General features: G+C 42.7%; 1 protein-coding gene across 6 annotated transcripts in view; it reads right to left on the reverse strand.

The window, feature by feature from the left end:
* Window positions 1-25961, reverse strand: part of ptprk (protein tyrosine phosphatase receptor type K) — a 607729-nt gene that overhangs the window by 343273 nt on the left and 238495 nt on the right. For all 6 annotated transcript variants that reach the window (XM_078212848.1, XM_078212849.1, XM_078212847.1 and 3 more), the window contains exons 4-5: window positions 9006-9087; window positions 4105-4220 (exon numbers count right to left, since the gene is read on the reverse strand). In XM_078212848.1, the coding sequence (XP_078068974.1) occupies window positions 4105-4220; window positions 9006-9087 (198 nt within the window). The remainder of the gene's footprint in view (window positions 1-4104; window positions 4221-9005; window positions 9088-25961) is intronic.

Raw genomic sequence — 25961 nt, forward strand, 5'->3', positions numbered from 1 at the left:
ACCTCACTCTGGATCCCGTGAGATTTAACCTTATGCAACAACTTACCATGTGGTGCCTTGTCAAAGGCCTTGCTAAAGTCCATGTAGACATCATTAACTGCACTGCCCTCATCTACCTTCTTGGTTACCCCTTCAAAAAACTCAATCAAATTTGTGAGACATGATTTTCCACTCACAAAGCCATGCTGACTGTCCCGAATCAGTCCTCACCTCTCTAAATGCCTTCAGCAGTCTGTGGTGAATATATACCAGGGAAGTAACCTTTGCTAAATTTGATGTCACACCTCACAAGCAGGTGAGAATCAAAATTGCTTTGAGACATGATTGATTCTTTATGCCCTCTGAACTTGGCCTAACAAGCCACCCAGTTGTAAATACTCAAAAATTGAATTACCATCAGACAACAGCACAGTATCATCCATCACCACCACTGAGAATGTCCCAAACCATTAACAAGATAAGCACAACAGAAGTGGAGGCACATTGCCATCAACAGTGACTCCAGATCTGATGGCTTGAAAGCAGACAAGAAAAGATCACCACCTATCAAATGCAGTTTAGACTGGAATTGCAATGCACACGATTTAGCAACAGGAGAACGGGGAGCTTCCATTTACAACCTCAACAAGCAAGTTTATAAGGAAAGTCTCAGGCCTTTTCAAGTGAATTTAGAATCATAGAAACCCTACAGTGCAGAAGAAGGCCATTCGGCCCATCGAGTCTGCACCGACCACAATCCCACCCAGGCCCTACCCCCACTTATTTACCCGCTAATACCTCTAACCTACGCATCTCAGGACTCTAAGGGGCAATTTTTAACCTGGCCAATCAACCTAACCCACACATCTTTGGACTGTGGGAGGAAACCGGAGCACCCGGAGGAAACCCATGCAGACACGAGGAGAATGTGCAAACTCCACACAGACAGTGACCCGAGCCGGGAATCGAACCTGGGACCCTGGAGCTGTGAAGCAGCAGTGCTAACCACTGTGCTACCGTGCCGCCCGATAATTTAGAAAGAAGAAGTGCTGAGTAGAACCTAGTCAATCTTTTCTAAACGTTCTGATCTATCATACATGTCAGTGTCCAGCCAATTTAGCTCACTCCAAGTGAAATCACAATGTGACTGAAAGTACTGGCATAGCAAAGGCTGTGGCCATGACAACATCCCAGTTATATCACTGCACAATTATGCAGCAGAATTAGCTGCTTACATGGCCAAACTGTTCCCATATAACTATAATATTGGTAATCACCCAATGTCTAAAATTGTCCTGGTATTCCCTAGCCACGTAAATTAGGCTAAGCAGTGAATGCCAAAAACCATTTGATTGAGAATGTGTTATAGCTAACCCCAGAAGGGTCTCGTATGACATCACTATTATTACATGATTTGCAGAGGTCAGGCGTGTGCTAGAAATCACGCTTAAAAGTTTAAAATAACCCCCAAATACATTATACATCTGAAATGCCGCTGCTCACTAATTCAACTACATAGCAATGAATTAACGTGATCCCTCTCAGAGTTCATGATCAGTTCAGTCCCTATAGTAATACACAGCTCCTGGCGATATTTACACCCTACCAGGCTAGTTCGAGAGACAAATCTTTTTACCCTTGGGCTGCTGTAACTGCACACAAGTTGCAATTCAATTACCGAATTGACATTTATATTAGAAAGCAGAATGAGAGCAGATTTTTTTTAATACTGCCTAAAGTTAGTCATTAAGTTTCCAGTTATAATTTAGTTTTGACAGTTCAGCCCACCGTAGACCATTTCTTAATGTATTCCCTCTATGGCATGGTCTGTGAGAACATTCCATCAAATACATCAGAGAAAGCACAGTTTTAATGACATAGCCAGCTACACAGTCTTTGCAGTAGTCTGTGAAGTTAACATTCCCCCTGGCCCAGTATCTCAAAAGCAGCTGTCAAAAACCATCACAGGGCTTGATGCAAGTTTGCTACTTTAGGTACCTGCTGACTTAGTCTGGAGCTCAACATATTCTTGACCTCTGATAGTTAAGATTGAATGTTGCCCTCAAAATTACTCAAATAATCTTGGTTTGTGTGTATAAATTCAGTGCTCTGAATCCATAGATCTCGTGCAACCAGCCTTTCCCAAAATGAAAATATTTTTCTTGCGAATACAAACAAGTAACCCAGCTTTAAACCTACTCGGTCCTCCACTGCTTTCACCTCTAAACATTTATATAGAGAAGAGGCCTTTATTCCATGGGCGAGGAATGGCCTCCCTCAAATCAAAACCAAAGCAGATGTACTTCTTGGTTAAATGAACAAATTGTACTTTTTGGGGCCATATGTTTACTTCATCTTAGTGCTATTCAAATATGTGTAAATGTACAGAGGGAAGAAAAGGCTGCAATACGACAGCGATGTTGAAAATAATCAGCACAATAGCAGGGTTTGAATAAATATGAAAATGTATTCAACATGTAAAAAGCATTGATATTTGTTGAATAGATTACACATCTGATAGCTGTCAGGTAATTATTCTTTCCTTACAGTTTAAATTTGATTTTTAATAAGTGAACACATGCAGATTTTGGAACCAATATGCAGTGGAGCAGGCATGATCGCAATGATTCGCAATGTTCCCAAGATCCTGTTGCAATTCCTTACTTGTGCAATGTTTGAGACGCCATTTTATAATATATGGAGCTGGAAGTGTCTCAGACAGTTTGGCAGGCTTTCTGGCCCACTGGCCAGAGGATCAAAAGAGCAGAGGTCAAGTCGTCCAAATGGCCAAGAGACGAGTAAGCATGTTTTCAAGAAAGGTCAGATAAATGATTTATCATACAAGTAAAGTTAAAGTTTATTTATTAGTCACAAGTAGGCTTGTGAGAATGAACTTACTGTGAATATCCCCTAGTCGCCACACTCAGGTGCCTCTTCGGGTACACTGAGGGAAAATTTAGCATGGCCAATGCACCTAACCAGCCTGTCTTTCTGACTGTGGGAGGAAACCAGAGGAAACCCACGCAGACAAGGGGAGAATGTGCAGACTCCGCACACACACTGACCTGAGCCGGGAATCGAACCCGGGACCCTGGTGCTGAGAGGCAGCAGGGCTAACCACTGTGCCGCCTCATCATAATACATTTCCGAAGTTCACATCCTCAAATATTTATTTCTGCGTATTTACTCTACAAGAATGAAAATTTCAGTGGCACAAATTTTCAATTTAATCATGATTTTTCATGAACACCAACAAAATCAAACTATTTTCCACACAGGCCATAATTCAGAACAATTTTTAACCTGCCATTCTTTATCTCATCTAAGAAGTAGCAATACACCAGTTGTTCATCAGTGCGAGTTGTGTAGTTCTTCCTGAAATCATGAAATGAAAACCAATAACACACCATCACAAAGTGCAACACCAAACCTGTGCCATTTAGAAAGCCATTAATGGGGATCTCTTGCACAGCCGCCACCCTGCTCCCTTCAATCCCTGCTAAGCCTTGGGGCAGAATGCAAATATCTTACTTTCAACTCCCCAGTTTTCTAAACATGCCCAAATTATTAGGATTGATGTGGACATGCAAGACAGCAATCTCCCTACTATATATGACAAAAATCGCTACCCACATTGTCAACTATCCATTTGACACGTACATCCATTGATGGCATCTTTCACATTAATGCCAAGTTCTTATCTCTTTGTGTTCCACTGTTTTTACCAATCAGCTTTGAGATGGCTCTGACAGCGACCACATCCCCAGCTGTAACTTGCAAAGCACTGATTGATTCCGCTTCTGGATTTCTGAAGCCAACAGTCATTTGAGTCTCATTACAAAACCTGAAACAATGTTGCACTGGGGAATGTTCCGAGCGTGACATGCTGCGTCTATTAAATTACATCTCAGGTTGCAGATTCGCTTGTTGTTTGCATGTAAGTAACAAAGGTAACAAAGACTACAAGTTGAATTACTGTTCAGCTTCGTAAAATTTAGAAGTGGAAAAATAATCTTCATCGATTGAGAAAGTGAGCACAAGGCAAAGATCATCAACAGCTTTCTGTGTTTTTGTCAGAATGAGTTATTATGGGAATGCCAATGGGAATACTGTATCACCACTCACCTGCAGCCACAGCTTGTTATTCACCGTATCCCTGCCTGTAGCAATACACTGAAATGTAGCATTTTGTCCTGCGTTTACTTCCACATCCCCCAGTCGCAAAAAGTGAGGAGATTTGTCTGTAAAACATTAACATTTTGACATGTTCATGGCAAAGGTTGTCTCAATTCTGATGTGTGCACTGAGTGCAGCAGTATACTGCACTCACTGCTTTGGTTTCATTCAAACATGCATGACACACAACAGCAATCCTGTAAAATAAATACAACATGCATTCCTTAATTAGTTTCAACATTATCCATCTTTCAACATAAACACAATTCAAATTCTATCATATATAACTCCTTATTGGGGTTTAGAATCACAGAATTCCTACAGTGCAGGAGGCGGCGATTCAGCCCATCAAACCAACACTGATAATAATTCCACCCAGACCCTATTCCAGTATCCCCACGTATTTACTCTGCTGGTCCCATGACACTAAAGGGCAATTTACCATGGCTCATCCACCTAACCTGCACACCTTTGGACTTGGAGGAAACCAGAGCACCCAGAAGAAACCCACGCAGATACGGGGAGAACGTGCAAAAAGCCACACAGACAGTCACCTGAGGCTGGAATCAAACCTGGGTCCCTGGTGCTGGGAAACAGCAGTGCTAACCACTGTGCCATCATGTCAGTACATGGAACAAAACCAATCCTACTACATATACACTCATGGCACAGATACAGTTGCCATCAAATTTGAAGATAGCCAATTATCATAGAAATCATCATAGAAACCCTACAGTGCAGAAGGAGGCCATTCGGCCCATCGAGTCTGCACCGACCACAATCCCATCCAGGCCCTACCCCCACATATTTACCCGCTAATCCCTCTAACCTACACATCTCAGGACTCTAAGGGGCAATTTTTAACCTGGCCAATCAACCTAACCTGCACATCTTTGGACTGTGGGAGGAAACCGGAGCACCCGGAGGAAACCCATGCAGACACAAGGAGAATGTGCAAACTCCACACAGACAGTGACCCAAGCCGGGAATCGAACCCAGGTCCCTGGAGCTGTGAAGCAGCAGTGCTAACCACTGTGCTACCGTGCCGCCCATAGTTTGACCTAGGCTATCACCAAGCTGCACCAACACTGACCCCGCTCCCACCGGAAACAAATTATTCTAAATGTTGGCTTTCGACAATGCTTAATAAACAAAATGGCTGAATTCCCATTATGTGTTTTCAATTGGTAAAATTGTTCTGCTTTTTTGTCTGGGTTTCCCAGGTGAAGTCTTTGCCACATCCTGTTGTGATTCATAGAAATCCTATAGTCCAGAAGGCGGCTATTCGGCCCATCGAGTCTGACTTATCCCCGTAACCCCACATATTTAACCTGCTATTCCCTCTAATCTATGCATCCCGGGACACTAAGGGGCAATTTAGTATGGCCAAAGCACTTAACCTACACATCTTTGGACTGTGGAAGGAAACCGGAGCACCCGAAGGAAACCCACGCAGACACGGGGAGAATATGCAAACTCCACACAGACAGTGACCCAAGCTGGGAATCGAACCCAAATCCCTGGAGCTGAGAGGTAGCAGTGTTAACCACCGTGCCACCGAATGGTGGAAGACAATTAATCCACTGACCATAGGAGGCAGCTCAACAAATATCCCCATCCTTAATGATAGGGGTGATGGAAGACCCAGCACGCCAATGCAAATTAAAACACTGAAGCATTTTCAATGATCTTCTGCCAGCAGTGGCATGTGGGTGATCCATCGCTGTCCCCCTGCCAGAGATCCCCAACATCACAGATGCCAGTCTTCGTCCAATTCAATTCACTCCCCATGCAACCAAGAAACGGCACTGAATACAGCCCGAACAACATGCTGGCAACTGTTCTGAAAACCTGCATTCCAGAACTAACAGAATCATATCTGATTGTTCCAGTACAACTTCAACACTGGCATCTACTTGCCAAGATGGAAAACTGACCAGGTATGCGATGCCCACGAAGAAATGGACAAATCTCATTCAGCCGAGTAATGGAAGATGGCATTCACATGCTGTCAAGCAGCACTCGCACAATAATAATCTACTTGGTGATGCTCAGGTTGCATTCTGCCAGGATCACTCGGTTCCTGGCCTCATTACAGCCTTGGTCTAAATATTGGCAAAAGAGTTGAATTCAAGATGCAAGGGGAGTGTGGTTGCCCTAGACACCAAGGAAGTATTTGACCAAGTGTGGCATCAAGGAGTCTTAGCACAACTAAAGTCAATGGGAGTCAGGGCAAACTCTCAACTGGTTAGAGTGTCGTTGCTAGCACAATGGAAGATGGTGATTAGAAACCAATCATTTTTGTCCCAGGGCATCGCTGCAGGAGTTTCTCGGGCTAGTGTCCAAAGCCCAAACATCTTTAGCTTACCTTCCCTCCAACATAAGGTCAGATGTGGGATGTTTGCTGATGTGTTCAGTACCATTCACAACTCCTCAGATACTGAAACAGACTTACTCCATATGCACCTAGATAACGTTCAGACTTGGGCTGATAAGTGGCAGGTATCATTTGTGCCACATGGGTGCCAGGCAATGACCATCGTTGAGACATAAGCAGCAACAACATTTTTTTTTAATTTTATCCGATCATGGGATGTGGGCATCGCTGGCTGGGCGAGCATTACCAATCCCTAATTGCCCTTGAGGGGGTAGTCAAGAGTCAAACTTGATGCTGTGGATCTGGAATCACATGTAGGCCAGTCCAGGTAAGGATGGCAGATTTCCTTCCCCAAAGAACATTGGTGAACCAGATGGGTTTTTACAACAATCAGCAATGGTTTCATAGACATCATTAGACTTCTAATGCCAAATTTTTATTGAATTCAAATTTCACCCTCTGCGGTGGCAGGTTCTGAACCTGGGCCCCCAGAGCATTGCCCTGGTTCTATGGATTACTAGTCCAGTGACACCACCACTACACCACTGCCTCCCTGTTCAAAAGAAAGAAAACCCTGCATTGTTGGAGTTGGGTAGAGGGGGTTTATAAAGCATGGAGCAGCCCTAAAGAATGAATGGAAAATATGAGCGTATGACTGTCATTACAAAGAAAAACATTGTAATTTGTCATTTCGACATGCTTTCCCTAGATCTGAGATATATACAACTGGAAGAGTTAATTTTTCTCATTATTGAATTATTATATTTGACATGTTGGTACTGTACACAAAACGTATGCAAGACCACTCTCAGCACACTAATATTTTAAACTAACCAAAAGTTCATTGCTCTTTTTGGTCAAAATATAATGCAGGTTTTTATGAATATTAAGTGAAATCTGGATGAGAAAACAATACTTTGATTTTCATGTCACTTCGTTGAAAAGCAATGGTTTGTCATATTTTCCAAAATTAGAAATAGATCAACACTAGATACATTCATTGTATTGATGTATCAATTCTGATTATGATTCTACCCACATTATTTTGTAATAAGCTGCTAAAAACCCATTTGCTGTAGAGAAAATATGCAGGTCTCAATTTGTAAAGATCCTTCAGTCGTGTACCACATTACAGTAACATTGTTGATTCCAAATGACCTATTGTTAGAAGCAAGTCAACTTCAGTTTAAAATGAAACTCTGCTGTTCCATCAGTTGTGTTCGGATTATAAGGATCATGGGGTTGAGGGTTGAGGGCGGGTGGAGAGTCGATGGGCAATGAATCTTCCTTTTCTTAATTCACTGCTTTTGCTCTGTGATTTTCAATTTAGAGTAGAGTCATCTTAGGACTGACTAAACTGAATATTACTTTGATCTGACCCCTGAACAATCATCATGCACCATAATGATAGTAACATATAATTCATGTGCCAATGAATACATGCACTAATACAACTTTTACTTATCTAGCTTACAACTTGAGCATCACTTAGTATCCAACTCTACACACATACAATGGCATTATAAGTTTCATACTAAGCTGGAGAACTCTGATTGAGAGGTACTCTGCTTCATAATGTTTCCCAGTCCCACTTTCTTTGCTTGAATAATGGGGTTAATCAGCTGTGACATGTTGCTATTATGAACAGTATTTTCTGATGTGTTTGCAACTGCTTCGTAACAAAGACATTCAACATAATTGCTACCATATGAGTTTCCTGACCACGAGGGTTGCAGTTAGACCAGTAATTAGGCTGACGCCAATTAATTTGCTCTATTATACTCTGCCAGTCCCAGACACAAGAACATTGGTGCTTAAATACAGTGTCCACTCAATATAGATATGGAGAGAATGCCTTTCCCTCATTTCCCCCCTCAAAATAAATCAAGGTACCTTTAGGGGAACTTCTGAAGGCTTCTTAATGTGTTTTAAGTATTGTGGTTAACTTCAATTTATAATTAATATAATTCATAAATGAATCTCCACCTTGCTTCATATAGAAAAAGTCCACTTTTTAAAAGGAACTAAGTTCTAAATAGACACGAGTCTGCCTGACCCACTTAAATAACAAAAATCTGACTGGACTGCCAGGAAAGATTTTCCCAAGAGCACTTCATCTCAAGAACAGAGGGACAAGCTGGGAGTCGGGGCTGGTTCACAGCATGCCCATTCCTGAATCACCAAAATAAGCATTAACTAAATTTGGCGAGATTTACTTAGATATCCATTGCTATTCACTGACAGATGTACAGGCTGATCATTGTTGAACACAGTGACCAGCAGTAACAATTGCACAGCAAGGTTAAAGTGGTTAAATTGACAACAACGTGCTAAATGTAATTTTCCAATGGCCTATTTAATTCCCAAACTAACTCTCTGCTAGTTAGCAAAAACTTGGCTTCCCATCAAAATTCGGTCCACTCACTTGTCTGTACTTTGAACCTGAAGCATAATTTAATAAATGAGCACTTACCACATGGATAACTCAGAACCTGGACGTCGTCAATGGCAATATATCCAGTTTGCTCAGGAGATACATTCGCTTCAAAAATTACCTGCAAACATAAACATTGAAAACTGTGAATTCACCATTCTAATTTAATTATTTCATATTTTTAAAAAATTCCTCCTACCAATTTCAGCCTCTCCTGCTGGTGAATAGTTCAATGGATCTTGTCCAGTAATTAATCTTTCCGCATGAGCCCAGATTGGACATTGATAGCACCATTCAAACACAAGGGCATCTCCTTTATTCCAACATTTTGTCGGACTCATTATATAGCAATTTTCTTAATATTTCTTGGTTCATATTCCACCTTCCTTCAGGCCAATCGCAGAATCTCTACTCCCTCACCCCCTACTCCTCCACCGCACAACTGATGGGTGGCACGGTGACACAGTGCTTAGCACTGCTGCCTCAGCAGGGACTAGTGTTCAATTCCTGGCTTGGGTCACTGTCTGTGTGGAGTCTGCATGTTCTCCCAGTGTCTCTGTGGGTTTCCTCTGGGTGTTCTGGTTTCCTCCCACAGCCCAAAAGCCATGCTGGTTAGGTGCATTGCCCATGCTAAATTCTCCTTCAGTGCACCCAAACATGCGCCGGAGTGTGGCGACTCAGGGATTTTCACAGTAACTTCATTGCAGTGTTAATGTCATCCTACTCGTGACACTAATAAATGAACTAAACTATCCTGATTAACTAACTATGCACACAAAGCAAACCTGGAAGTTTCTGTATTGCTAAGTTACACATTCTTCGTTTCTTACCAATAGATACAAATGGTAGTTTAAAACTTCAGACAGCTACAGTTGCAAAAATATTCAAAAGTCTCCCAAAACAGCACGCCTACACGAACTAAAAAGACAGGCCGGAGATCAGTCTCCAGGCATTCACCAATTATGGTTAAACATTAACTGCTAATTGATACACTGATTCTTGAACTTCACGATCTAGTCTCTCCCTAGTCAATGGTTGAGATCTCAGAATCAAATTTCTTCTGCTCTGTACCTGGAGAATTGGTATTCTGCAGGTACTGCATGGAGAGTAAAGGAGCAGAAACCAACCCACATCAGATCTACACCCCTACTATGTACCTTGTTGGGATTTCTTGGAGCTCTCCAACTGGATGCAACTAGTCTTGCGTGAATAATAGCTGAAATCCAACATTCTTTTCAACATGAAACAAGAGCGGGCAATCCCAATTGTGTCATTTGCCTGTAGCTATGTTCTTTGAATGGCCAATGAAATCCAATATCATGGTTCACTTATGAAGCTTTCTGGCTCATCTGCATCAACAGCCAAAAGGTCCGGTCTGAAGAACTTAAGAAATAGGAGCAGAGGTAGACCAGAAAGCCTCTGAGCTTACTCTGCCATTTATTACGATCATGAGTGATCTTCGGCCACAACTCCACTTTCCCACGTGCTCATGAGAAACTGAAAATCTATCCTGAAGGACCCATATGCAGTTGCCGGTTTGAGACACCAATTCAAAGTCAGCAAGGGCACAAAGCAAGTAGATCAACTATTCATTTAAATAACAATAAGTAGGCCATTTAGCTCCTCAAGCCTGCTCTGTCATTCAATAAGATAATGGCTGTGTGTGGCCCGAACACTATTTGGCTGCCAGCCACCCCCATAACCCTGGACTCTCTCTTCAATCAATAATCTAACTCGGTCTTGAATATACTTAATAACCAGCCTCCACCATTCTGGAGGAAGAGAGTTCCAAAGATTAACAATCCTCAGAGAATAAATTCCTCCTTATCTCTGTCCTAAGTGGGAGACCTCTTATTCTCAAACTGTCCCCCGCAGTTGTAGATTCCCCCAAGAGGAGAAACATCCTCTCAGCATCTATCTCATCAAGCCTCCTCAGAATCTTGTGTGTTTGGATATGATCACAGAATCTCGACAGTGCGGAAGCAGGCCATTCAACCCATCGAGTCTGCACCAACTCTCCAACAGAGCATCCCACCCAGACCTAACCCTGTAACCCCATGTATTTAACCCACTAATCCCCCTAACCTACACACTGTGGAACACTAAGGGGCAATTTAGCATGGCCAATCCACCTAACCTGCACATCTTTGGATTGTGGGAGGAAACCAGAGCACCCAGAGGAAACCAATGCAGACACGGGGAGAATGTGCAAACTCCACACATCGTGACCTGAGGCCGGACTTGAACCCAGGTCCCTGATACTGAGAGGCAGCAGTGCTAACCACTGTGCCACCATGCTGTCCCTCACCTGTCTTTCTTCTAAACTCCAGTGAACGTAAGCCTAACCTGCTCAACCTTTCCTCTAAAGACAATCTGTTCACCCCAGGGGTGAACTTAGTGAACCTTCTCTGAACTGTCTCCAATGCAAGTATATCCCTTTTTAAGACACAATACACTCGGAATCGAGGGTGTGGTCTCACAATGCCCTGTACACTTGTAATAAGGCTTCCCTACTTTTATTCTCCATTCCCAGTACAATAAAGGCAAGCATTTCATTTGCCTTCCCAGTTACTTACTGTACCCACATGCTAATATTCTATGACACATTTAAGGAAGACACCAGACCCCTCTCTACTGCAGCATTCTGTAATCCGTTTGTTCAAACAATATTTTGCTTTTCTATCCTTCCTGAAGTGATGGATAAGCTCACATTTTCTTCAACATATTCCATCTGTCAGGTTTTTGTCAACCCAATTCACCTATCAATATCCCTTTGCAAACTGTGCCCTCCTCACAACATACTTTCCAATCTTTGGATTGTATCCAAATTTGATGATGGTACAAAAATCTTAAGAAATAGAAAGAGTAAGCTATTGAACCTGTTCTGACATTCAATAAGATCACAGCTGATATGATCGTGGCCTTAGCTCCACTTTACTGACTGTCCCTCATAACCCTTGATTACCTTGAGTGACAGGCAGAAAAGTGGAGTTAAGGCCACAATCACATCTGAATGACACATCCGGCTCAATGACCTGCACCTATTTCTTATGTTCCGATTTGTTTCATCTGCAAATTTGGGCGACAACACGATTTTATGGCATATTCAGCTCTCCTTTCCGTTTAACTTTGCTTTAAACTCCCAAAGTTGGCATCAGAATTTCAGACACAAACCCATAACCTAACAACAAACAAAAGAACATAGTTCCCAAATGACACCCTGTTGCAATTTTAACTTTTAAGCGAAACATCTGGCTAACAGAGATCTTGCTACATAACTTGACACTTGGGACAAGAGTTACGTTCCCATACAATGCTTCCCATGTTATTTATTTTCAGCATAACTCCAGCAGAATTCGGAGCTAAGAAATTCTGTCTACAGCTCAAGAAAAATGAGAATACAAGGTTCAAATCATGTCATTACAAATATATACTAGCTGTACAGTTTCATCAACTGAAAATGGTTTTTCAGTGAAACTGATTTAATGATTACAATATTGTTCCCTTAATGGAATTGGTGCACCATGGTTAGAACCCTGACCAAATGCTGTCAACACAAACAAACCCAAACCAGGATAACCTATCAAAAGTTAATTATAGTACAAATTCCGTACAAAAGCAAGACCAATCTGTGTTTAGCTGATGATTACCTATTTGTTGTCACCCAAATTTAGAATAAATCAATGGCCACGATTCTCCCATCCTGCTGCGCTAAATTTTTATGCAGCAGGCCAAGAGATGCTCCCGTCGGCTGATTCGTGGGGTTTGTACAAGCGTTGGCGCCCCTTGCGTCTCCCAGGGCCAGTTTTCCGGCAGTGCCTGCTCTGCGCAGGAAATTGGCAGGGAGGCGCAAAGGTCACTTACATGGTCATTGTAATATAATTTAAATACAATGAGTGGGCTAGGAACTGAATTCTCCAGGCCCGCTAGCATCTCCCACCCCACCAGAGTGGTTCACTCCAGTGGGGATTACAGTAGCTCCACACTTTCAGCAAGCTAGCAGCCCGATCCCACTGGAGTGAAGGGGGGCAATCACGACCCCCCCCCCCCACCCGAGGGTTGGGCGATTGGGGTGGTGCCCGAGCATTGACACCCTGGCAATGCCAGGCTGTGCCCCCTGACTGCCCAAGGAGCAAGTGCCAATGCCCAGGGGCACTTTGGCAATGCCCATCGGGCATGGGGCAGTGCCAAGGAGGGGCTTGAGGGTGATCAGCGGGGATGGGGTCGGTCCTGCTGCCACCCGGCATAGGGATCGATGGGGGGAGCAGGGAGGCCAGTGATCAGGGTAAGCTGGGTGTGGGGCTGGGGTTGTTGGGGGGGGGGGGGGGGGGGGGGGGGGGTGGTCAGGGGGGGGGAACCAATGTCTTTCCAACCATGGCTATATATTACTGGTTTTCCATTAAACCAGCCAGACAGAAGGGTGAAAAATATCACCTATTCTTTATCTTCGGCTTTAAAAAGAATGGAAATTAATTTTCACTGTAAGACTGCCAAAATATTCTGTGGCTTAATAAGGGGAAGGGAAAAGCATGGATGAGGGTTTATAGGCTTGCAATGTAACAGAGTTTCACAGTTTGAGGTAGGAAATGTGCAACCTTTTCAAAGCATTACTTTTATTTATGTCTCAGTCCTACAGAGTCTCATCAGTTTAAATATGTCCCTCTCTACAGACAGCAGTGCTATCGGAATTACCCATGACGTTGTCATGGTAAGAAATTTTAGTATTCCCTACACAGGTGTCACTGATTTTCATGTATTTGGAAAATCTCATGGAAATGCCAGGTCTCCCCAGGCTGGAAAATAGCATTAATAACATTAACTTCTAAAAAGGATGACATTTTCAGTTATTTTGCTTCAAAAACATGCAGGATGGAGGAAGTGCTCTGTGACTTCATATTGATAGTTCTCCGCTCATATTTGCTTCACCTTCAATGTCAAGTATTTGGTGTCAGCTTTCTCAACTCGACAAGGTTCATTTCTGTATGGACTGGTCTTCCAATTGGGCCATACTATGCATGTAATATTGTGCAATTCTTCAAAAGTAGAAATTTGATTACTGTTCACCATAACTTGCGAAGAAGGGTGAACAACATAATAAACTGACGATCCAGATACAATCAAAACTCTACTCCAAAAGCCACACAGTGTGATGTCCATTTCAATTTATCATTCTGATCTTAAACCAATTGTATACCGTGACTAATTCCAAAACACCCTTTTCCAGCAGCAAAACGAGTGTAAATTCAAAAGATATGTAAAATAATGAGATCCAGATCACTGGACCGACGCAGGAGTTTCATGACTGGAAAGATCAGCTTTCCACTGAAGTGTGACACGTGATGGTGCTCTTAATGGAACAAACAGCTAAAGCTTTTCAGTGGTCAGCTTTGCATTATAAGCAAATAATTATGAGTGGAAAATACATCCACTTTCTTGCTGTCTGATGTTTTTTGGCATGTTGCAGCTCCTACTTAATGATTCAATTGTCCCACATAAACACCCCCATCGCACAACCTCCCCCCATTGATATAACAGTCATATTCATTTTATCAAGCAGTAACTTACTTAGCTGCTTGAGTTGCAAACTAGTAAGCACATCTGCCCAAGCAAACTAGTGCAAGACAATGTATCCTCACACTATAGCAGTGCACAACTCTCCATTTTATAAATATCCCAGGCCCTGTGGCCAAGTTTGACTGATGCCCCAACAGGGTGTACATTAGTGTTACAATGACAAATGTATCTAAGTAGAAGCATATATCTTTGTAGTTAGAGATAACATGGAGAGCTTGATAAACGCGTTGAAAGAAATCAAAATGAATGGAAACTGAAAATTCTTATTAATTTATGCTATTCATAAAACTACTTGACAACTAGGCAAATTTAAGTATGGATTTCCAACACTGAGTTATACACCAAGTGAATTACAGTCAGTAAATTATTGATAGTTATTGAAGTTCACTCCAAATAGCAACTCCAGAACCATCTTTTCTAATCAGCCAAAATGCTGTCCTTTTTTTGCACAGCGTGTGCTTCTTTCCCTGTAATTGCAACGTGCACCGCCTCGATTTAAATACTGTAAATCAATACACTGGTCAAGTTAAACAAAATTGTGGCACAAAAGTATCCAGTGGGGGAGGCGACGGCCTCGTGGTATCATCACTAGACTACTGATCCAGAAGCTCAGTTAGTGTTCTGGGGGCCGGGGTTTGAATCACACCACAGCTGATGGTGGAACTTTAAAAAAAATTTGGAATGAAGAATCTATTGATAGCCATGAAACCATTGTCGATTCTCGGAAAAACCCATCTGGTTCACCAATGTTTTTTGGGAAGGAAATCTGCCATCCTTACCTGGTCTGGCCGACATGCGACTCCAGACCCACAGCAATGTGGTTGATTCTCAAAAGCCCTCAGGTTGTTTGCAACAAGGGATGGACAATAAATGCTGGCCCAACCAGCGATGCCTATGTCCCATGAATGAATAAAAATAATTGGATCCCAATTAGCAGAGTGGCTTAATGACCAACTAGGAAGAGAAAATGACACCCAATATTCAAACAATCCAGCAAAAGCAATTGTGAATATAAAAATACACCACTAATATTTGTGCGGAAAAACAAAAATTTGTAAAGGAAAACAAATTTTGGATAAATGTCATAATGTATTCAATGTGATAAATATTCAAATGGTAATTCAAGTAAAAATCACTGGGTTATACAAGATGCCCTCAAGGGAGTCAACATACCAAATGAACGAAGTTTGTTGGCCTGAATGCTCTATTTTCGTCTATGACTTATCTCATGTTCCAAATATATCACATACTTTTCAAAGCAGTTTAACAAACAAGCACACCTGTAGGTGGCATAATATGCTCACCATACTACCAATAGTAAAATACTATTACTACTGTATTGTACAATGCAGCAGCCAATGCTATCAGTATATTGCAGCAAACTCTTCACAGGCTCTCTCTATAAAATCTCTGTCAGATAGCTTGCCTATAACTCATTAGGTTGGGTATGCGGAGAGTTGTAAAATCACTGTATGCAGCTCTGAAAAGGGTGTGATCGACCATTGAAGAGAAAACAATCACGGCAGAAAACTACGAATACATTATGCACAATGGCACGACTTATGACACTTCAGCTGAAAGGGTATAATGCTGCCTGAAGAGTTAGAACTACACAGAGAGAATGGCTACATTGGAACAGGAACAAAATACTTCAGAAGCTGGAAACCCAAACTAAAAACAGAAAATGCTGGAAATATTCAAGAAGTCAGGAAGCATCCGTGAAGGAGAAAGAGTTACCATTTCAGGTCAATGCCCATTCATTAGAACTGGAAAAAGGGAGAGGTATAACATATTTATAACTAGAACCAGAGGGCCCAGCCTCAGGCTAAAGGGACGGTCCTTTAAAACAGAGATGAGAAGGAATTTCTTCAGCCAGAGAAGGGTGAATGTGTGCAACTCTTTGCCGCAGAAGGCTGTAGAGACCAGGTCATTCATTGAGTGTCTTTAAGACAGCGATAGATTGGTTCTTGATTAATAAGGGGATCAGGAGTTATGGGGAAAAGGCAGGAGAATGGGGATGAGAAAAATATCAGCCATGATTGAATGGTGGAGCAGATTCGATGGGCCGAGTGGCCTAATTCTGCTCCTATGTCTTATGGTCTTAAGTGGAGGGAGGGAATGTTGGAGGGTGGGCAGGAAAAAGTGGGAAGGTTTGTGGTAGGGTGGAAGGCATTAAATGATAAAAGGGATGGTGATGCACGGCATATAGTGGTGGCAACAGACAAGAAACAGTCGAGGTGCAAATTAAAATAGTGGAATCATCGATAAAGCTGCTTTCCAAAAAAATTGACAACCAAGATTACAATCCAAAATTGTTGACCACTGTCAATTCCGGAGAGTGCCAAATTGAATGATGTGTTCCATAAAACAGTCATGTTATCTGAATTTTTCATCCCAACATAGTGGGGACCACATGATGAGCAGCGACTATAGTCAATTGACAGTTGTAGAACTCAATGTCTGTTTCACATGGAAGGAATGCTTGGTACCCTGGTCATTGGAAAGGAAAGAGGTGAAAACGCAAGTGTTGCAACTACTGTGCTTGCACAGGAAGTTGCTGTGCGAAGGGGAAAGAATGTTGCGGTGATTGGGGAATGGACTAGAGTGTACCTGAAGGAACAGGCCCTTCAGAATGCTGAATCGGGAAAAGAGGGAATAATTGGTCGTGTAATAAAGTTGAAAAGTTTATTTATTAGTCACAAGTCGGCTTACATTAACACTGCAATGAAGTTATTGTGAAAATCCCATAGTCGCCACATTCCAGCACCTGTTCGGGTACACTGAGGGAGAATTTGGCATGGCCAATGCACCTAACCAGCACGTCTTTCGGACTTTGGGAGGAAACCGGACCACACTAAAATGTTAGAGATTCAATGGTCTGGTGTGATGAAATGGAAAATGAGGACAAGGTATCTAGCCCGATTCTGAGAGGGGAAGCTGAGTGTAAAGGAAATGGAAGGGCCATGCAAGGGCAAGTCCCCAGAGAAGACAAGCTCAGTAAGTCATGGAAATGACAGTTTAATGTATGTGTTGGGGTCAGGCCTGGCAAAATAGGAAGTGTCAGCGAGACAGCATCCAACTTCTGCAAGGTAGAGGAAAGTTTACCAAAGACAATCCTTGTCAACAGGTTAAATGAAGTTAGGGTTGGACCCGAACAGAACAGAATACTCCAAGTTCAGAGGGATACAGGTTCGAGTGAGTGTGGAGAGCAGAGAAATTGAGACTGCTGATGTCATGCCAGCAGTTCCAAATGAGAGGTCTGGAGAGAGCAACTATGCTTATGCTGGAGGCTGGAGATAACTTTCCAGTAAAACGTGTGCAAGTGTTGGCTACTGCCTAAAATCACACGTGAATGAAGTCCAGTCCGCCACACAAAGCAGCACCCTCCCATCCATTGACTCTGTCTACACCACCCGCTTCCTCGGAAAAGCGACCAGCATAACTAAGGACCCCACGCACCTTGGACATTCTCTCTTCCACTTTTCCATCGGGAAAAAGATACCAAAGTCTGAGGTCACGTACCAACCGACTCAAGGACAGCTTCTTCCCTGCTGCTATCAGACTTTTGAAAGAACCACCTCTCACTAATTTGATCTTTCCCTACGCCCTAGCTATGACTGTAACACTGCATTCTGCACTCTCTCGTTTCCTTCTCTGTACAGTATTTTTTTATCTGTGTAGTGCAAGAAACAATACTTTTCACCGAATACTAATACATGTGACAATAATAAATCAAATAAAAATCAATGGATTTACACAGGTCCATCGTAGCTGTCTGTAAAGGAACTTGGCAGTAATTGCAATCCTCACTTGTACTTTTATCATATGGGTCTAATCAAGGATGACAAGCTAAATTGGGAAGCATCAGTAACAGACATGTACTCAACCAGGGTCCTTCTTCACTCAATTAATCCTCAAACACTGAAGCAAAATACTAAGGATACTGGAATCTGAAAAAAAACCCAGAAAATGTTGGAAATCTTCAGCTCAAACTGCATTCTGTGGCGAGTGAAACAAAAGTTAATGCTCCAGATTCATGACCCTAGATCAGATAATATCTCATAACAGAGTCACGCCATCAGCCATCAAAGGTGCTCAGTACATTGTTGTCACAAGTGGCAGGGGTGACTGAGGGACAATTATAGATGCTGAGATTGTGCAGGAAACCTCCAAGTAACGTGAGCACCATGGACTGCTACATAATGAAGACGTCATGACTGCTTCCTGGACAACAATGATATGAATAATAATGTCTCTATGGCCTCATAAATCGAGATTACTTCCTGTTCACTTTAACTATGGGGTTACAGGAAGGTCTCTGATGTTCGTGACATTGCAGGGAACTCCGCCACTTGAGGAACGGATGGCTGGAAGTGATCCAGGAGCACAAAGCTGTGTATTGCCTGAACTTCCACTTCTAAGGGAAGGGCTGTACACTGTTGCAAACTTGTTTCAAGATTATCCTGCAATAGATTGCATAACTCTGACAGCTGTGAGAAGCAGAGGCGACAAAGCTAAACATCCAAATTTTTGATGAGAAGTCCATCAACACCATTTCTAAGGTAGTGATGGGTGTAGACTAAATGCATTGGGTGCAACTCCCTGAAATAAATCACAAATTAGATTTCAGTTCGACAACTGTGATTTATTTTTCATCCTCGTAGTCGGATGATCAGAAAACGTATCAGTTTCTACGTGTAAGCTGCTGACACGGTTCGGTCATCTCTCTCAATCCCTCCACTGTCTCTGAATTGTCAGACTCTTTAGACAGCTTCCAGCACAGCATAGGCAAAAATCTCCTCCTCCTGGGAAGACAAAAACCATCATCCTTGGACCCTCACCACTCCGTTGCCCCAGACTCTCTTCTCTCCAGGGTAACAACCAGAAGCCGAACCAGACTGCTCACAACCTCTGACGTCTCAGTTGATCCCAAGATGAGGGTTCAACCATATAATCTATGCCATCACGAAGATCACTTATTTCCACCTTGGTAACGTGGCCCAACTCAGTCCTGGCCTCAGCCCTGATGCTGCTGAAATTTCCATCCATCTCTAGACTTGACTGTTAGAACACACTCATTGGCTGGTCTTCCACATTCCAACCTTGGTAAATTTGAAGTTTGGAAAGGTTTTCCCCACACAACTCTCTTGCCTGCATCCTAACACGTATCAAGTCCCATTCACTCATCGCCCCTGAGGCCACTGGCCCACGTCACCTCGAGATTTTAAAGTTTGCACCCTCGCTTTCAGATCATATAAGGCCTCTCCCCAATATGCTGCAGCCCCTCAACCCTCCTGCATATCTGCACCCTTCTAACTCCTCCTGCCTCTTCAGGAAAGCCAATTTTAATCATTTCATATTTAGTGGTTGTGCCTTCAGTTGCCTAAACCTGAACTCTGGAATTATCTCCCAAAACTTATCCACCTCACTTTCCTCTGAACACATTCGTGAAAACCTCTCCCTTTGAAGAAGCTTTTGGTCAACTGACCGAAGTGCCAAAATCTTGCTGCTATTCCTGCCAGTGGGATCTTACAGTCCCACCAACGGTGCTCCCCTGCCGTCAGTTTCCCAGTGGCAAGGGGTGCATTCAATGGGAAACTCTATTGACATCGGTGACATCATAAGATCCCACCACCAGCGAACGGCACACTGCCTCCTGCTGCCACGGAGAGGGAGAAATATCCCGCCCAATATCTTCTCATTTGGTTTGGTGTCATGTTTGGTATTGGAATGCCTCTAAGTGCCATTGTATTATGTCAAATGACTTGTATGAATACGAGTTGCTTCTTTTGTTGCCCCATCAAAATCTGAAAATTCCCAAAAGAAACTGACAACTCAAGCTTCAACAGCCAGAATAAATGGAAATTTATGAATACCAAAAAGGGAAAGAAACGGCAATCCAGATAGCTGGTTGTAGCAATAAGAAACTGCAAGGAATCAAAGTTCCAGATAGAAATGTTGATACAGTAATTTCCCCTCTCAGAAACAATCAGGCCAGGATTGCTGATGGCGATGGCAGCACTGGAAGTATTAACCTCTGGGAAAAAAGCATCCCCCCCGCAGCAGAAGGGGGACCGGGGGGAGGGGGGGGGGGGGGGGGAAGAGAGAGAGAAGAGCCATGCAAAGGTCCATTGACCTTGGGCAGGATTTTCCGGTGTTGGGGTGAGTGTGGTTGGAAAATCGTGCCCACTGTTTTAAACCTTGGCATGTATTGGGATTTACTGGTGACTTATGGATGATGTTGGAATAGTGTAGATTAGAGGGGTTTTAGATTGGTTTCACTGGTCGGCGCAACATCAAGGGCCGAAGGGCCTGCACTGCGCTGTAATGTTCTATGTTATCAGACAATCCATGATTATCCAAAATTCATCAAAAATTGTGACTTTTTAAAAAACAAAATTAGAATCCGGACCATTTTCATGTAATGGCAGCAATGTTTAATAAAATGAAAGTGATGTTCAATCTAGCAGAATAACCATGGGTTAATAGCACTCAAATTCCTCGAGTCAGCTCATTCTCAAACTTTTTCACAAAACTAGGTGCACACAGGGGCAAGCATTACTCAACAAACCCACAAAGATTTGTTGCTGCCATAAGCGGTAAGTAAACTTTAACTAAAGGATGGAAATAAAAAGAATCACAACATGGAGGGGGATAAATACATTTATACATGTTCTATATTTCAGAAAATTTCCAGATTCTGATTTCAAAACCAATCACAAGTCTTTAAAGTTTAAGTTTATTTATTAGTGTCACAAGTAAACTTACATTAACACTGCAATGAAGTTACTGTGAAAATCCCGCAGTCGCCACACTCCAGCGCCTGTTCGGGTACACAGAGGGAGAATTTAGTATGGCCAATGCACCTAACCAGCATGTCTTTGGACTGTGGGAGGAAACTGGAGCACCTGGAGGAAACCCATGCAGACACGAGGAGCATCTGCTGATTCCACACAGGCAGTGATCCAAGCCAAGATTCGAACCAGGGTCCCAGGCGTTGTGAGGCAGCAGTGCTAATCATTGTGCCACCATGCCGTCCATGATGAATTTTATAAATCATATAGTCAAAGCGGAGAGATTAAATTGTCCCTTGTGGGAAATAGCTATTGTCTGGCACTTCAGTGCTAAGTAACATTCTTGCCACAGATCAAGATGATGTAAGATGATGTGCATGTTGCTTTAAGGCTGTTTATTTTAAATTGCTGTCACCTCTAGACAGGATGTGATGTAGTAGTCCCATGACTCTGTACTCAGTTAACAGAAACAGCCCTACAAAGGCAGAGATGCCTCCACAGACTCACAGTTAGCACTCTGTATATTGTTTCATCTTGCAATAAAGAACGCACATTATTGTTTGACCAATCCTTGTTTTATGACTGGTACGCTTATGACAAATAGAAAAATATAACTCGGGTCTTTCTGCACGTGGGCAGGGGCTGCTTTGTTATTTGAGGAGCTGCGGATGGCCCGGGACACTATGGCATCACCAGTAAACAAGCCCCAGTTCTGGCCTTAGATGGAAGGAAGGTAATTGATGAATAAACAGACCTTGGACACCAGTGTGAAGCAATTGCACAGCTACATCCTGGGACTGAAATAACTGACTTCCAACAATCACAACTATCTTGCTTTGTGCGAGGTATGACTCCGGCCAATGGCAGTCATGCTGACTTCTGGAATTTAGTTCTTTTGTCCATTTGCATCCAGGCTGTAATGAGATCTGGACCAGAGTGATCCTGGTGATATCCAAACTATTTTACGCAAAGGGTGGTTGGTATGTGGAATTTTCTGCCCGAGTTGGTGGCGGAGGCAGAGACCCTAAACTCTTTAAAAAGCACTTGGATCTGCGCCGTAAGTGCTATAAGCTACAGTGGCATGGGCCGGGTGCAAGGAGGTGGGATTAGAAAGGGCACCTGCATGTCCTCGGGCTGGCATGGACAAGATGACAGGGCAGTGATGCTCTAGTGGTATTATCGCTAAACTATTAATCCAGAAACTAATGTTCTGGGGACCTGGGTTCAAATCCTGCCACAGCAGATGCTGCAATTTGAAATAAGTTTTTTTTTAAAAATCAGGAATTACAAATCTAATGATGATCATGAAACCATTGCCAATTGTTGGAAAAACCTATCTGGTTCACTAATGTCCTTATGAGAAGGAAGTCTGCCACCTTTACCTGGTCTGGCTTACATGTGACTCCAGAGCCATAGCAATGTGGTTGACTCTTAACTGCACTCTGAAATGGCCTAACAAGCCACTCAATTGTCAAGAAGGCAGCTCACCACCACCTTCTTAGGGGCAACTAGGGACGGGCAATAAATGCTGTAAGAAGTCTCACAACACCAGGTTAAAGTCCAACAGGTTTATTTGGCAGCACTAGCTTTCGGAGTCTCAGCTCCTTCTTCAGGTGAGTGAGGACTTGTGTTCACAAACAGGGCATATAAAGACAAACTCAATTTACAAGATAATGGTTGGAATGCGAGTCTTTCCATGTAATCAAGTTTTAAAGTTACAGACAATTTGAGTGGAGGGGGGGCCCGGACCACGACGCCACACAACCCTGCCACAGCAATCTCTGCAAGACGTGCCGGATCATTGACACGGATGCCATCATCTCACGTGAGAACACCATCTACCAGGTACACAGTACCAACTCTTGCAACTCGGCCAATGTTGTCTCCCTGATACGCTGCAGGAAAGGATGTCCCGAGGCATGGTACATTGGTGAGACCATGCAGACGCTACGACAACTAATGATTGAACATCGCTCAACAATCACCAGGCAGGAGTGTTCCCTTCCAATCGGGGAACATTTCAGCAGTCACGGGCATTCAGCCTCTGATCTTCGGGTAAGCGTTCTCCAAGGCGGTCTTCACGACACACAACGCATAATCGCTGAGCAGAAACTGATAGCCAAGTTCCGCACACATGAGGACGGCCTCAACCGGGACCTTGGGTTCATGTCACACTATCTGTAACCCTCACGACTTGCCTGGGCTTGCAAAATCTCACTAACTTGTCCTGGCTGGAGACAATACACACCTCTTTAACCTGTGCTTGGCCCTCTCTCCACTCACATTTTCTGTAACTTTAAAACTTCATTACTTGTAAAGACTCGCATTCCAACCATTATCTTGTAAATTGAGTTTGTGTCTGTATATGCCCTGTTTGTGAACACAACTCCTCACTCACCTGAGGAAGGAGCTTGAGACTCTGAAAGCTAGTGCTGCCAAATAAACCTGTTGGACTTTAACCTGGTGTTGTGAGACTTCTTACTGTGCTTACCCCAGCCCAACGCCGGCATCTCCACATAATAAATGTTGGCCAGCCAATGACGCCCATTTCCCACGAATGAATAAAGAAAGATGGGCTGAATGGCCTCTGTGTTGTAACTTCTCTACATTTATATGGAAATAGCAAACAAGGGAACAGTTTTTTTTTTATTCGTTCATGAGATGTGTGTCGCTGGCTGGGCCAGTATTTACTGTTCATCCTTGAAGTATTTTAAGAGTCAACCACATTGCTGTGGCTCTGGAGTCACATGTAGGCCAGACCAGATGCAGACAGCAGATTTCCTTCCCTGAAGGACATTAGTGAACTAGATGGGTTTTTCTGACAATTGACAGCGGTTTCATGGTCATCATTAGACTCTTAATTCTGGATTTCTATTGAATTCAAATTCCATCTGCCATGGTGGGATTCAAACCTGGGCCCCTACAGCAAAATGCTGGGTCTCTGGATTACTAGTCCAGTGGCAATACCGTGATGCCACTGTCTCCCCATTGAATTGAGCCAATAGCAGGAAAGAGGAACAAAGAACAGTACAGCACAGGAACAGGCCCTTCGGCCCAAGCCTGCGCCGATCACGTTGTCCTATCTAGACCAACCGCTTGTATCCCTCCATTCCCCGTCTGTTCATGTGTCTATCCAGATAAGTCTTGAATGTTGCTAACGTATCTGCCTCAACCACCTCACTTGGCAGTGTTTTCCAGGCCACCACTACCCTCTGTGTAAAACACTTCTCCTGTAAATCTCCACTGAACCTTTCCCCCTTACCTCGAACTTGTGCCCCCTTGTAATTGTCATTTCTACCCGGGGAAAAGGCTTCCAACTGTTCACCCTATCCATATCCCTCATAATTTTATAAACTTCCATCAGGTCGCCCCTCAGCCTTCGTCTTTCCAGGGAGAACAAACCCAGTTCATTCAATCCCTCTTCATGGCTAATACAAGCTTCATCCCTTTAGTAATTCACTTTACCTTCACAACCTTTTCTACTTTTCAGATTTCCAGCCTTCAAAGTTTAAAGAAAAATAGTTTTGTGCTTTCTTGAAATGATCATTCTGTAAACCATTTGATCTATGTTCAATGTTGCTTCAAACAAAAAAATTAATTTCTCAATTTTTATTCCCGTACATCTTAAGCACGCTCGTTCGTAACTGATGGGCAGAACAAATTTGAAAAAGTGACAAGCTGTAATACCGTGGAGAAAAAAATAAATTATGTACCTGTAAAAGTGGAATCAACACTAGAAGCATCCAGCTATGTGCTCACAGTCAGATCTGGAGGAACTAATTTTAGGAATTAGACAGGATAACTTTTCAAAACATCTATTGCTGCTTGCACAAAGCAAGTTGTGATCTGATATTTCCAAGATCAATTGTTCGGACTACAATTCTGTATTTTTCATTTTATAACCAATGTTACACATTTTGAAATGCCAATTATGTGTAAAGTTGTCAAAACAAGTGAACATATAATGGCACTTCTGCTTCCTGCAACTGCAAAATCCTGCAAACATGATTTGCCACTGCAAGTTACTGGAATTCAAATTAACTAGACATTTTGAAAACAACATCAATATAAAAACTTTCCAACCTGTACAAAAATGCAACTTTTTCGGACTTTGTATTTACTGCCCTTTCATTTGTCCTATTTAGTTGCCCTGATATCATGAAAGGTGATAAGTAAGCCAGACTGAATTGTGTGCGTCTCCCAGGAGATTGGTTACATCATTACTGTGGGAGGTGGGTGAGCTGCAGGTGTCCAGTCCTGACGATCCAGGTGCGGATTTGATGAACCTGATGGGAGAACCCGGTTCTAAATTCTATTTTCCGGATGAAATCTTGATCAGTAAAAATAATTTGCATTTATACACATGTATTTCACAGCCAATTAAGTACTTTTGAAGCATAGTCATCGAAGAGAGTTTAAAAACACATTCCCATCCAGCTCACGGGAACCTAAAAAAAACATTTTTTTTTACAGCTGCATTAAGATACTTGAAATGCATAATTTATGAGAAATTCAATTTTCTGGTCTCAAAATTTTTGCTAAAAGGCAGTGAAACTTTCCCACCACCTAACCCCTTGCTTCAATTATACTAAATTTAAAAGGACTGCAATTAATGAGATCAAAGCAC

This window comes from Mustelus asterias, chromosome 5 (genome assembly GCF_964213995.1).
Source record: "Mustelus asterias chromosome 5, sMusAst1.hap1.1, whole genome shotgun sequence".
Taxonomy (NCBI): domain Eukaryota; kingdom Metazoa; phylum Chordata; class Chondrichthyes; order Carcharhiniformes; family Triakidae; genus Mustelus; species Mustelus asterias.